This window comes from Rhinatrema bivittatum, chromosome 6 (assembly GCF_901001135.1).
Source record: "Rhinatrema bivittatum chromosome 6, aRhiBiv1.1, whole genome shotgun sequence".
NCBI classification, from domain to species: Eukaryota; Metazoa; Chordata; class Amphibia; order Gymnophiona; family Rhinatrematidae; genus Rhinatrema; species Rhinatrema bivittatum.
In genome coordinates this window covers 87,296,389-87,308,860 of record NC_042620.1, presented here as the reverse complement: position 1 = coordinate 87,308,860, position 12,472 = coordinate 87,296,389, and the positions used below count along the sequence as shown (strand labels likewise).

The 12,472-nt window shown below is 44.0% G+C and overlaps 1 protein-coding gene across 4 annotated transcripts in view; it reads left to right on the top strand.

The window, feature by feature from the left end:
• The window catches only part of WDSUB1 (WD repeat, sterile alpha motif and U-box domain containing 1), a 145,931-nt gene extending 142,241 nt beyond the window's left edge, over window positions 1–3,690 (top strand). For 3 of the 4 annotated variants that reach the window (XM_029605557.1, XM_029605551.1, XM_029605556.1), the window contains one exon: window positions 2,394–3,600. In XM_029605557.1, the coding sequence (XP_029461417.1) occupies window positions 2,394–2,551 (158 nt within the window). In that variant the 3' untranslated portion in view covers window positions 2,552–3,600. Of the gene's footprint in view, window positions 1–2,393; window positions 3,601–3,671 lie in introns of those variants that run through there. The other variant, XM_029605552.1, reaches the window with a different exon arrangement.
• The last annotated feature ends 8,782 nt before the right edge of the window (window positions 3,691–12,472 follow it).

Below are 12,472 nucleotides of genomic sequence, written 5' to 3'. Positions count from 1 at the left end.
AGATGGAAGAAGAAAGTGGGTAAGGGAGAAAGAGAGAGGTCTGTCTTTATTTTTTTTAATAAGAGCAAATTATTTTTAGAAAACTTTTGTCCACTGGCTAGTTACCTGTTTTAAAATATATTTTATTTATATGATATTGCACAAAATGCTAAAACAGTATAACCAATGAGATAAAAGATACAGATCAAAAAATGTTTTACTCCTTGTTCCACATTCATTTTTTGAAAAAACATATAAAGCTGATAGAAATAGCTAAAAACATATACAAGACAACACATCCATATATATCCATTCATACTACATGATCATTTAGGAAAAAAAAACAGAAAGAGGGACAAATAATCTTCAATTCCTATTCACAAAGTTGATTAATCTGATGAAATTCCTCTTTAACCTGGACCAGAACCAAGATATAAGAACACTTCCATGCTTGTTGGCCATATCCGTATATAAAAACAAAGTGCCCAGTTTTTCCAGTTGCATTCTGTCTAGTATTAATTTGTAACTAATAACAATATTTATCGCATATACTGTATAAACATGTTCTAATTAATAAAATTTATCATATGTATTCTTTAGTTTCACAACCAGTAAACAAATTTATTATATTGCACTTTTCATAATACATAGATAAAATGTACATACACAATCTTATAGAAGCATCATAAAAGACATATACATATACCCTCACCAAATTATGTATTATACGCATTTAATTATACAAAATGTCCGAACATGCCCTCAATAATAACAATCCATACCCTCAACCCTTACCCACTAATATATAGTCACATTCACTCATCACTCGCTCCTCTAAAAATCCCAATCCCCATAAAATAACACACCACCTGCCCCGATGGTCTATAATATCACCCAATAATCTATATCTATTGGTTAATATAGCAATTCCCTCCTAAATATGTGTTCTCCAATTTCCTTGTTCCAACGATGTTCCTGTACTTTCCACTGGAATTATTAAAGTAATTCATCCAACAAGGCTCCTTGTTTCACCCTCATTGGGCTTCTTCAGGGAAAATGTTATATCACTTCTTATTTTTGACCATATGCTTTTCTATCGTGAACGGGGTTTTGAATCACCATACAGTCACCGCATGTCCGGACCCATAATAGCGCCGTTTCTCAATAATATCTGTAAACATAACAAACTGAACCCCTCCAACTCCACTGCTTGGTATCACTTTATAAGGACTCCAACATTGTCAAACATCCGATACTCAACCCGGTCTTCACAACCACACCGCATAGTGGACTTAAATCTGCAAAACAAATTTCCAAACGCCGATTTATTTCTATTTTTCACTGAGCAAGGAGATTACTGCTGCCGACTGCCGTCCAACTGCCTTCCAGTACGTACGAGACACCCACCTTGTTGGGTGAATTACTTTAATACCACTTTGTCACATTGCTTCACTGCCTTCAGGTCATCGGAAACTATCACCTCTGTGTCTCACTCCAGTCCATGCACATCAGACTTTTGCCCCCTATCATGTACATCTCCTTTGGATTTATGCACCTCAAATGCATGACTCTGTACTACTTGACATTGAATCCCAGATGCTAAACCTTCGACCACTCAAGTTTTCTTAGATCAGTTTTCATTTTCTCCACTCTTTCAGGCATGTCCACTCTGTTGCAGATCTTAGTGTCACCCACAAAAAGAAAATTTTCCTTCTAATCCTTCCACAATATCACTCAAAGATATTGAACTTCCTCACATGCTCTGTGGTAAAACTTTACTGAGTTACGAGATGGGTCTGTTTGGCGCCATTGGATAACGTCACCCCACATGTTATGGCTAATTCATCCTGCAGTAAGCAAACTTGCTTTATTCTCACATGCTTTCATTTGATCCTTGGACTTACTTTTCTTATCTGTTTTTCTCTTATTTTGTATAATGTACATATTTTATTAAGCTATTTTATGATGTGCTTATTTTGGTTTGTATTACTGCATTTTTGTTTTTTGGTTTTTAATAGATGTACTTGTTTAGTGGGCCTTGCTATCTTTGGCAAGTAATAAACCTCATTAAATTAAATAAATAAATTACAGGTGGGAAGAGAAAATCTCAAAGTTTCTCAGTAATGTCATTTGTATATAAAGTGAATAAATTAGGAATCTACATACAGCTGCTTTGAACTCCTCTGACTCAACATGTTGCATTAAGATCACCTTTCAAACTAAACCTCACTTTAATTCAGGTAGCTTCATAATATATTTAATTTTAATAATATGGGCTCTGTATCTAGTGTATCCAGTTTTTTCCATAATAAATATGTTTAAGTGATTATAAACAGTTAAGTCAAACTCATTTTCCACATTTTCAAAAATTAGATTTGACTTAAAAATGTGTTTATGCTCTCCCTTTTTTTTAGATGGTTATTCCTATGAAAGAACGGCAATCGAAAACTGGATCAGCACAAAGAAACGTTCGAGTCCCATGACTAATCTTCCTCTACAATCACTTGTTCTGACCCCAAACAGGACATTGAAAATGGCTCTTGATCGTTGGTTTGAAACACACAAGAAATAGAACAAAAAAATGTAATCACAAATTTTTGTAACACTTTTATAAACCGATTTAAGTTTAAGAAATGTACTTTCTTCTCAGTTTTGAGATACAAATAAATTAAATCAATTCTAGGATTTTATTTAGTTTTAATATTTTGCTTACATATAAGTTTTATTACTTTAGGCATCTGATTTATAATGTTTGGGTCCAAAATGCTTACTTGCAACAGATATCTTCTGTAATATATCATGAATTGTCCTTGTCTTAAGTAAAATTACAACATCCTAAAACTGACAGTCTGTATGTTACATGTGTCATAACTAATCGTAGAATTGAATGTTGCTTTTTTTGATACATAAATTTATATTTCAGTAATTTGTATATAATTTTCTCTAAATATTTAAACTCATCACATTTAATTATATATATATTTAACCTAATGTATATGCAGATGAGAAAATGATAAACCACCTGTTCCATATGTTGTTGTAGTGTGACATAATCAGGTAGGGAATTTCACAGACCATGTTGCAATTACAAAATTAATGATGAGGGCAAGTCTCATTTTGAAAACTGGAATCTGTTTTAACTTTACGTGCATCATATTCAAAAAGTTGTGGCTGTGTTTATTTTTCAGATCAAACATCTAATTGGTTGCGCTTGCACTGTACGCTAGTGATTTCTTTAGGCACAGTAAGAATATTCAGATGTCCATCACCATCTCAAGAAGCAAGTTTGTTAATTCTATAAAAGCAGCAATACAGACTTTGCAAAGTCAGGGAGATAGATATATATACTATACCTTTAAATCTGACTTTTGTAAAGAGTTAATAGTACTGCATGCATGCTGTAGCCAAAATTACTGCACCATGATGGCTAGGAAGAATGGCATTTTCAAAAGCTACCACCTATGGCAGCTGGAGAACGGCCAGCGCATTCACTGTGGATTTCCTGCATTCAGTTGTATGCCAGGATCCAGAATGTTTTAGGTTCACACACTTGTGGTGTTGGGCTGCATCAGAGGCACATTTATTTAAGATAATAAAATATACTTTTTTAAAAGAAAACATGTAATATTATCCTTCTCTTGCCTCTATCATTTTACTGAAAACCATAAATATTCAATAATTTCCCTCCACAGACATTTTGAAGACAGGAATTGGAACAACTTGAGTACACTATCAACACTTTCCTTCTCAAGGAATGTGAGTGCTCCTCCAACAGCACTACCTTAATTGATATTCAGAAAGAAAACTTCTTTTTAAAGTGCTTTTTCATCTTCATGAGGTTTTTCAAATAGAGATGCAACACTAAGGATGGTAAGGCGCAGGGCAGAGGAGCCATCTGGTCAGAAAAATGCCAAGTAACCAAACTAGCTTCCAGAAATTACAAAAACCTTCAATTTCTTAGCATTTAGACAGGTGGATCCAGAACAAGAGGGTTATGCACTTCTACCAGAAGATGGAGATGGGGCAAAGCTGACATCACAGTATATTTACCCCTGCAGGCAATCAGCCTGCCATTATTCTCCGTCTCCAGCAGATGGTGGACATAAGAACATGCCATACTGGGTTAGACCAAGGGTCCATCAAGCCCAGCATCCTGTTTCCAACAGTGGCCAATCCAGGCCATAAGAAACCTGGCAAGTATCCAACAACTAAGTCTATTTCATGTTACTGTTGCTAGTAATAGCAGTGGCTATTTTCTAAGTCAACTTAATTAATAGCAGGTAATGGACTTCTCCTCCAAGAACTTATCCAATCCTTTTTTAAACACAGCTGTACTAACTGAACTAACCACGTCCTCTGCCAACAAATTCCAGAGTTTAGTTGTGCGTTGAGTAAAGAAGAACTTTCTCCGATTAGTTTTAAATGTGCCATATGCTAACTTCATGGAGTGCCCCCTAGGCTTTCTATTATCTGAAAGACTAAATAACCGATTCACATCTACCCATTCTAGACCTCTCATGATTTTAAACATCTCTATCATATCCCCCCTAAACCCTCTCTTCTCCAAGCTGAAAAGTCCTAACCTCTTTAGTCTTTCCTCATAGGGGAGCTGTTCCATTCCCCTTATCATTTTGGTCGCACTTCTCTGTACATTCTCCATCACAATTATATCTTTTTTGAGATGCGGCGACCAGAATTGTACACAGTATTCAAGGTGGGGTCTCACCATGGAGCGATACAGAGGCATTATGACATTTTCTGTTTTATTCACCATTCCCTTCCTAATAATCCCCAACATTCTGTTTGCTTTTTTGATTGCCACAGCACACTGAACCGACGATTTTAATGTGTTATCCACTATGAAGCCTAGATCTCTTTCTTGGGTGGTAGCACCTAATATGGAACCTAACATTGTGAAACTATGGCATGGGTTATTTTTCCCTATATGCATCACCTTGCACTTATCCACATTAAATTTCATCTGCCATTTCGATGCCCAATTTTCCAGTCTCACAAGGTCTTCTTGCAATTTATCACAATCTGCTTGTGATTTAACTACTTTAAACAATTTTGTATCATTTGCAAATCTGATTACCTCACTCGTCGTATTTCTTTCTACATCATTTATAAATATATTGAAAAGTAAGGGTCCCAATACAGATCCCTGAGGCACTCCACTGCCTACTCCCTTCCACTGAGAAAATTGTCCATTTAATCCTACTGTTTCCTGGCTTTTAGTCAGTTTGTAATCCACAAAAAGACATCGCCACCTATACCATGAATTTTTACTTTTCCTAGAAGCCTCTCATGAGGAACTTTATCAAACGTCTTCTGAAAATCCAAGTACACATCAGTGGTCCCCAACCTTTTTTGCACCGGGGACCGGCTTCAAGCAAGACCATTTTTCCATGGCCCGGCAAGGCGGGGCGGGGCGAGGGCGGGGCTTTGGTCATATGGGGCGGGGTTATGGATGGGGTTGGATTTTAGTGCATACTTATCATTTATTATGACATTTATAATGTGAATGTGACTCAACTCAAACACACAGTCAGGTTCTCATTCTCACATGCATTTCTCTCTCACACACACATACACAGTCTCTCACTGGCACATGCTGTCTGAGTCTCACACACAGGCTTTCTCTCACTCCCACATGCTGCCTTGCTCAAGCACAGGCTCTCACTCTTACATGCTGTCTCTTTCACACACACAGAGGTTCTCACATGCTGTTTCTGCAAACACACACAGTCTCTCAACTCACTCTCACACACAATCTCTCAACTCATCTCATACTCGCACACACCTCTCTCTCACCTCTGGGCCTCTTCTTTATGGGTTGCCACAGGCAGGGCTCTGCAGCGGCCCTGGGTCCTCGGCCCCGCTGCTCCTCTTCTGCACACGGCTGAAGCCCTCTCCCACACGCGGCTGAAAGGCCTCTCCCTCACGCGGCTGAAAGGCCTCTCCCTCACGCGGCTGAAAGGCCTCTCCTGCAGCCCTCTCCTGCACGCAGCTGAAAGGCCTCTCCCTCACGCGGCTGAAAGGCCTCTCCCGCACGCGGCTGAAACGCCTCTCCCGCACGCGGCTGAAACGCCTCTCCTGCAGCCCTCTCCTGCACGCGGTTGAAGCACCTCCTCCTTCCTGCCCGTGCGGCTCCGGCAACATTTGTCTTCCGGGCCAGGGCGGGCAGGAAGGAAGTAGGAGGAGCACCTGCGCGGCTCCAGCAACATAGTTCACCGCGACGCGCTAGCTTTTTGTCTCTTGGGGTTGGAGAAGGCGGGTCTCCAGCTTCGCCCCGCCTCCCCGCAGCAGCCGCGGTGCCGCGGACCGGCAACAAACCCCAACGGCCCGGTACTGGTCCGTGGACCGGTGGTTGGGGACCCCTGCACTACATCTACCGGTTCATCTTTATCCACATAATAATAAACTTCTGTCTATAAGGCAAGAAGGGTAGAAAAAAGGAGATAGGATAAAGGGTTTTCATCCAAGCAGGATCTCCTGGTAAAAACTTTTAATTCTGCTAGTGGTAAACCCCAAAACTGAAATCTTTTCTCACAGGTTCCCTTTCAATTATATGCCTCAGTCTGTTCAAATTGAGGGACAACAGTTCCCAATTTCTACTAGAGAAGGAAGGGTTGACATGCTACATGTGGGGAGGCCCCCTGTTAACATGGTGAGAGCCTGAGGGACCTCCCCTTCCCCTGCTGCATCAGCCTGCCGACTTTGGGTGGGGAGCAAGGCGAGGGGGGGGGGGGGGAGCGAGAGAGAGCGTGCTGATGACATGGCCAAGGCTGCGGCTGACATCAGGCTCGTACTTCTCGCAAGACTGATGCCAGCCATAGCCTTCCCGTGGGCGCCCGGCCCTTCCTCTTTGCTCAGCTGGCAGCTGCATTGCAGAACCTCCCCTGGGCTAGTGTCCACATTTGGGAACCGCGTGGTGGGACCTTCCCCGGGTGTCGGCAAACCAAACAGAAGAAGAGATTGATCAAGAATTCTGTGAGAAGGGAACACATCCACACAACACCTCAGTACTTCTTGGGAAAGGCCAGGAGAAGAAAAAAAAATGAGCCAGGAAAATCATAAAGAGAAGAAAACATTCAAGACTTGCCTACTACTAACCAGCCTTGGGTGCAGAGTTTAATAGAAAGCTGACTTTTCCAGATATTTTTAGTTTTATGGGAGGTGCTGTCTTATGATCAGTGAATGGATTCATAATTTAGGACTAGAACCCTGAAAATGTTTGTTTGTTTTTTGTTGTCAGGACTCATCGGCCCATCGCCTCCAGCATCGTGGTCCCCTATTGACGGTGAGCAGCGAAGAAACTCCGGACACCAGCAGCCAGCTGGTACAAATACTTCTGCGGACAAAAAAACCCCAAAAAACAAAACATGGGCAGGGAAAAGGGCCGATTGGGAAAGGAAGCCAATAAAGGGGCGGGACAGCGGCGAGACCCTGAGGGAGGCCAAGCGAGAAGGGCAGGGGCCAGTGCGGGCTCGAGCCACACCATGGGAGGAGAAACAGCAGGAGGATGGGAGGACCGAACATGTAATCGCAGCGGGGTTGAGACACCGGGAACAGGCGGGAGCACATGGAGGCCCAAGGGAGAGAACCTACGATATCCATGCAAGCAGAGGTATCTGCGCCCCTCAAGGTAAACCACCTAGACGGACAAGCAGTGCTGATTGAGGAGAAGGTGCCGGGCAACATCCTCAAGAGGGGGCCTATGGCCAGGTAAGTGTCCCAGCGCACTGGTCTATCTGGCCTCAGATGGGAGCAGGGCAGCAAAGCATGGCTATGATACCGAATACATGCAGACCGCAGGATGTGAACACCGCCAGCGGGGCGCCATGGCTCATTCCAACATTCCCAGTGCCGTCCATCTTTCTCCAAGAATACCCACAGAAATGTTACCCATGGTGGGGGACAACTGCGACCTGGCACAGCGACATGAGACCCTACACAGCAGAGATGTCAGCTACAGCAGGAAGTGGTACTGGAACGACAAATCCACAGATGATGAGCGATGCCAGGACAACTGAGTGAGACAAGAGTCAGATGGCAACAAAGGAATCAGCAGGCGGTCAAGCACGGCATGTTGCAGAACCGAGCACATCGGCCAGCATGGACGTGACTGACGGGAGAATGTCCGGATCTCCTGCCAAGATTCAGGACAGCGTGCATCGGACACTCAAGGTGCGAAATCAAGGGTAGCAGGGGAAGAAAAGGGGAGGAGTAAGAAAAGGAAAAGAAACAGGAGCAGTTCAAGCTCGGGTTCGTCAGGTGACCGCTTGGATTCGAGTGCCTCACCAGAAGACACCCGGCCCATACGCGATCCTCTGGAGACAAGCAGAGCTCCACCGGCTCTGACCAACTTGTCTCAGCTTTGGGAGAGCAAACCTAAGGCACTGAGGAACAAGATAAGGAAGAGGGAATACATTGACATATTCAGAATTTTAGAAGACCAAAGGAAGGCAGACAAAAAGGGAAAAGGGAAGAAGGAAGATGAATCCGGGGGGACAGAAGCGAGGATTCCCAGAAACATAATTAATTGGACCAGGGCTTTCCTGAGAATGATTAGCGTGCTGGGACAGGATGACCCCTCACAGTATGGCCCTATGCTCAGTTATGCAGATACTATTCAAGGCATACAGGGAATACCAGGTATGGGCCTGGTTAAATTATGATGAAAAGCTCAGGGATAAGATGGAGGAAAACCGATTTATGTCCTAGGAGACACAATATGTGAGGCCGTGGTTGCAACAGATGACTAACAAGGCCGAGGATGCCGGGGTATCCAATAAATTGGGGTGGCTGCACAGTGGCCCCTCAACATCAGGCAGTACAAATTGGGGGAAGAATGGAAACAGTAAGGTATGCTGGCAGTTTAATAAATCTGGGTGTACCTTCCAAGAGTGTAAATTCAAACATATCTGATCTGTGTGCGCTGTGCCGCACTCCACGGCTAAGTGTAAGAGGAAGGATTCAAGGAATCCGAGAGGGAGTTTTGGGAAAGGAAAGTAACAGTGAATTTTGCAGGGCTCCCTCACTGGTTTGAGTAGCATCTACTGAGAAATGGCTGGCAATCTACCCTAGGCGCAGGTATGCACAGAAATTAAGGGAGGGTTTCCAATATGGTTTTATTATACACTTTTAGGGCAAAATCAGGAACACAATTTCGGCCAATACCCCTTTTTCTGTTCAATATGCAGACATAGTCCAGCAAAAGTTTGAAAAAGAGATTGAAATTGTCAGAATGGCCAGCCCATTCATGGATTCCCCATTCGAGGCGATGATGTTATCGCCATTGGCGGTTGTCCCGAAGAAGGAACCGGGCGAATTCAGACTGATGAAAAACTTATCCTACCCCCCAGGAGAGTCAGTGAACAACTACTTGCCGGAAGAAGAGTGTTCGGTACAGTAGGCTTCATTTGACTCTGCAATTAGTCTATTGAGGCAGTGTGGCAAAGGGGTATTAATGGCAAAGGCAGAAATTAAATCAGCTTTCAGATTACTTCCGGTATACCCTGACAGCTTCCCCATTCTGGGCTTTCGGTTTAGGGGTTTATACAATTTTGATACGTGCATGCCTATGGGATGCTCTGTATCTTGTGCATATTTTGAGTTGTTCAGTACATTCCTGCATTGGGTCTTGCAGAAAAAGACAGGGAATCATAACGTGATACACTACCTTAACAATTTTTTATTCATAGCCCACCCAGCATAAACAATTGTTCCCGAACATTCCAGAACATGGCCAAGGAGTTTGGGGTGCCATTAGCACATGAAAAATGGAAGGGCCGGTGACTGTGATATCCTTTTTGGGAATCAAGCTGGATATGCAGGCAATAACATCGAGATTGCCACGCAAAAAACTGCACAAGCTACAGAACACGCTTAGGCAGGCTTTATCAAGCAAGAAGGTCACTTTGGTCGCCATGCAATCTATAATCTGAAGTCTGAATTTTGAAGGCCGAGTGAGTCCCATGGGGAGGGCATTTCTTAGGTATTTAGCAGATGCTACAAAGGGGAGGGGGTGAGGCGCCCCATCATATCAGAATTTCCGGGCCTACGAGGAAGGACATATTGATGTGGCTAGACTTTCTTGACAACTTTAACAGTATTTCCATGTAGCAGGACGATACGGTATCGAGTTGAGATTTAGATATACATACAGATGCTTCTGGCGGCTGGGGGTTTGGGGCGTACTGTCAGGGTGCTTGGTGCACAGTCCAGTGGCCAAGGGAGTGGGTTGAGAACAGCTTAGTAAAGAACATAACCTTTCTTGAGTTATTCCCGATACTTGTGACAGTATAGGGCCCAAAGCTGCACAACAAAAGAATAGTTTTTTTGTGTGATAACCAAGCTGTCTTGGTGGTTCTCAATAAACAGGTGGTGCAGTGTTCTCATGTGTCAGCCTTGCTTAGAGAGGTGATTCTTCAGGGTTTGCGGTTGAATACGACGATCAGGAGAAGCATGTACACCATATTAGCAACTGAATAGCAGTTTCCCTCTCCAGCACTAAGTGGGAGCTCTTTCGCCAACAGGTCCCGGAGGCAGACGAAGGAGGAGTCCCAGTCCTGGACCGCTTATGGTGGATTGGAACGCTACCGAGTGGGGACTGCTGAGGGCATCCTGGCAACCTGGAAAGCGTATTGCAAGGATTTCACTAGGGTGCAGGAATTTTTATAGGGTCAGGGATGGGTGGGTAGGACGGTATAAGGTAAACTCATTGTCAAGTTCATTTCCAGGGCAAATGAGTCGGGGCTGTCTAGAGGGGCAATGGTCAACCAGTTAGCAGGTTTTGCATTCTTCATGAAAGCCCAGGGGTTTGGGGATCCACTTGACAACTTTATGGTTAAAAAATGCTGGCAGGTTGGGGTAGGAGGTTGGAATGGAACAGGGATAAAAGATGACCAATAACACACGAGATATTGGTCCTTTTATGGCACGCATTACCACAGGTCTGCACATCAGAATTCGAAATAGGGTTATTCAGAGCTGCCTTTTGCACAGCATATTTTGCGGCTTTGTGGCCACATCCAAAAAGGACTAGGGGATAAATGGTATATTAGTCAAAGATGTCCAGGCACAAGGGCAGAGCATTAGTATAATAGTTCATCAATCAAAAAAGAATCAACGGGCAAGAGGGGCAGAAATCCACTTAGCTTAGGTTGTATCGCAGGTACTGTGCCCCATTAAAAATCTTAATCATTATCTGCAGGCAAGGCCCATCGGGGGCACACATCTGCAAGCTCATGCAGATGTGGTTCCATTGACAAAATTTCGGTTTGCTGCCGTTCTCTGTTGGGCATTGGTCAAAACTGGTCTTGATCAGACGGAATACGGGACGCACTCTTTCAAGATCAGGGCGGCCACAAGCGCAACTCAGGCAGGTTTGACCATGGACACCATCCGTAGGATCAGTCGTTGGAGGTCTTCAGCAGTCAACTTGTACATTAGGCCGGGATTGTGCCAATTCTCCCCTATTAATCCATTCCCTTTGCAGGTCCATGGCAAGAACAGAGAATAGCATGGGTGGTGGGACACTCCTTCGTCCATTGGGTCACTAAGCAGGCATAGGAGAGATCGTATGGCACACATTTGGGCTTGGCATGGTGGCACGCCCAGCTATTATGGATGGGAACGCGAGAAATTAGGTGGGAGCAATTGCTGCCTGAGGCGCGACGCAAGTTGAACACATTCCAGAGATCAGATATATTAGTTATTCATTTAGGAGGGAACGATCTCGGCAACTGCTCATGCAAGTAGCTGATCGACATGATAAAGAGAGATTTAGCGACTTTAAGAGAATTGACCCCCCCCCCCCCCCCCCCCCCCCCCCCGGGCCATGCTTATATGGTTGGATATCATACCCTGCATCAAGTGGCGGGACACAAAGCTATGGGTCAGGGGTAGGAAGAAGGTGAATAGGCAGATAGGATTATGAGTTCAGAGCACAGGGGGCCAACAAATAAGGCATGAGTGGGCAAATGAGCTATGGGAGGGCTTATACCGGCCGGATAAGATACATCTAACTGGAGTGGGGTACGACCTATTTAATAACACTATACAGGAGGCACTGGAGCAATTGTTGGGTGGTGTAGGCAGCAGTAATGGTGGTGAGGGGGTCTGGGACAAGTAAGATACTATTCCAGGCCTGTGGTGGGGGTACCCGAGTCAGTAGGCAAATAGGGGCATGGAGTGTTGACAAACTGCAGGCCCTATGGGCGGAGTGGTACGTCAAGTGGGCATGGGCTGCCCACAGGTGATGGCCTCCTTGCTTGGAGCCACAGCAGGGGACTGGAAGATTTTGGTGGTCTGGCTTAACACAGTGGATGCCCGGGACTCAAATCTTGTAATACACACAAGCAACTCGGGTACAGATAGTGTTGTTTGTGTTTATTTTTATTTTTATTTTATTTAACGGCTTTTATATACCGACGAACGTTGGGAACATCTCATTGGTTTACATGGAACAAAATTAGCAACAGGTAAC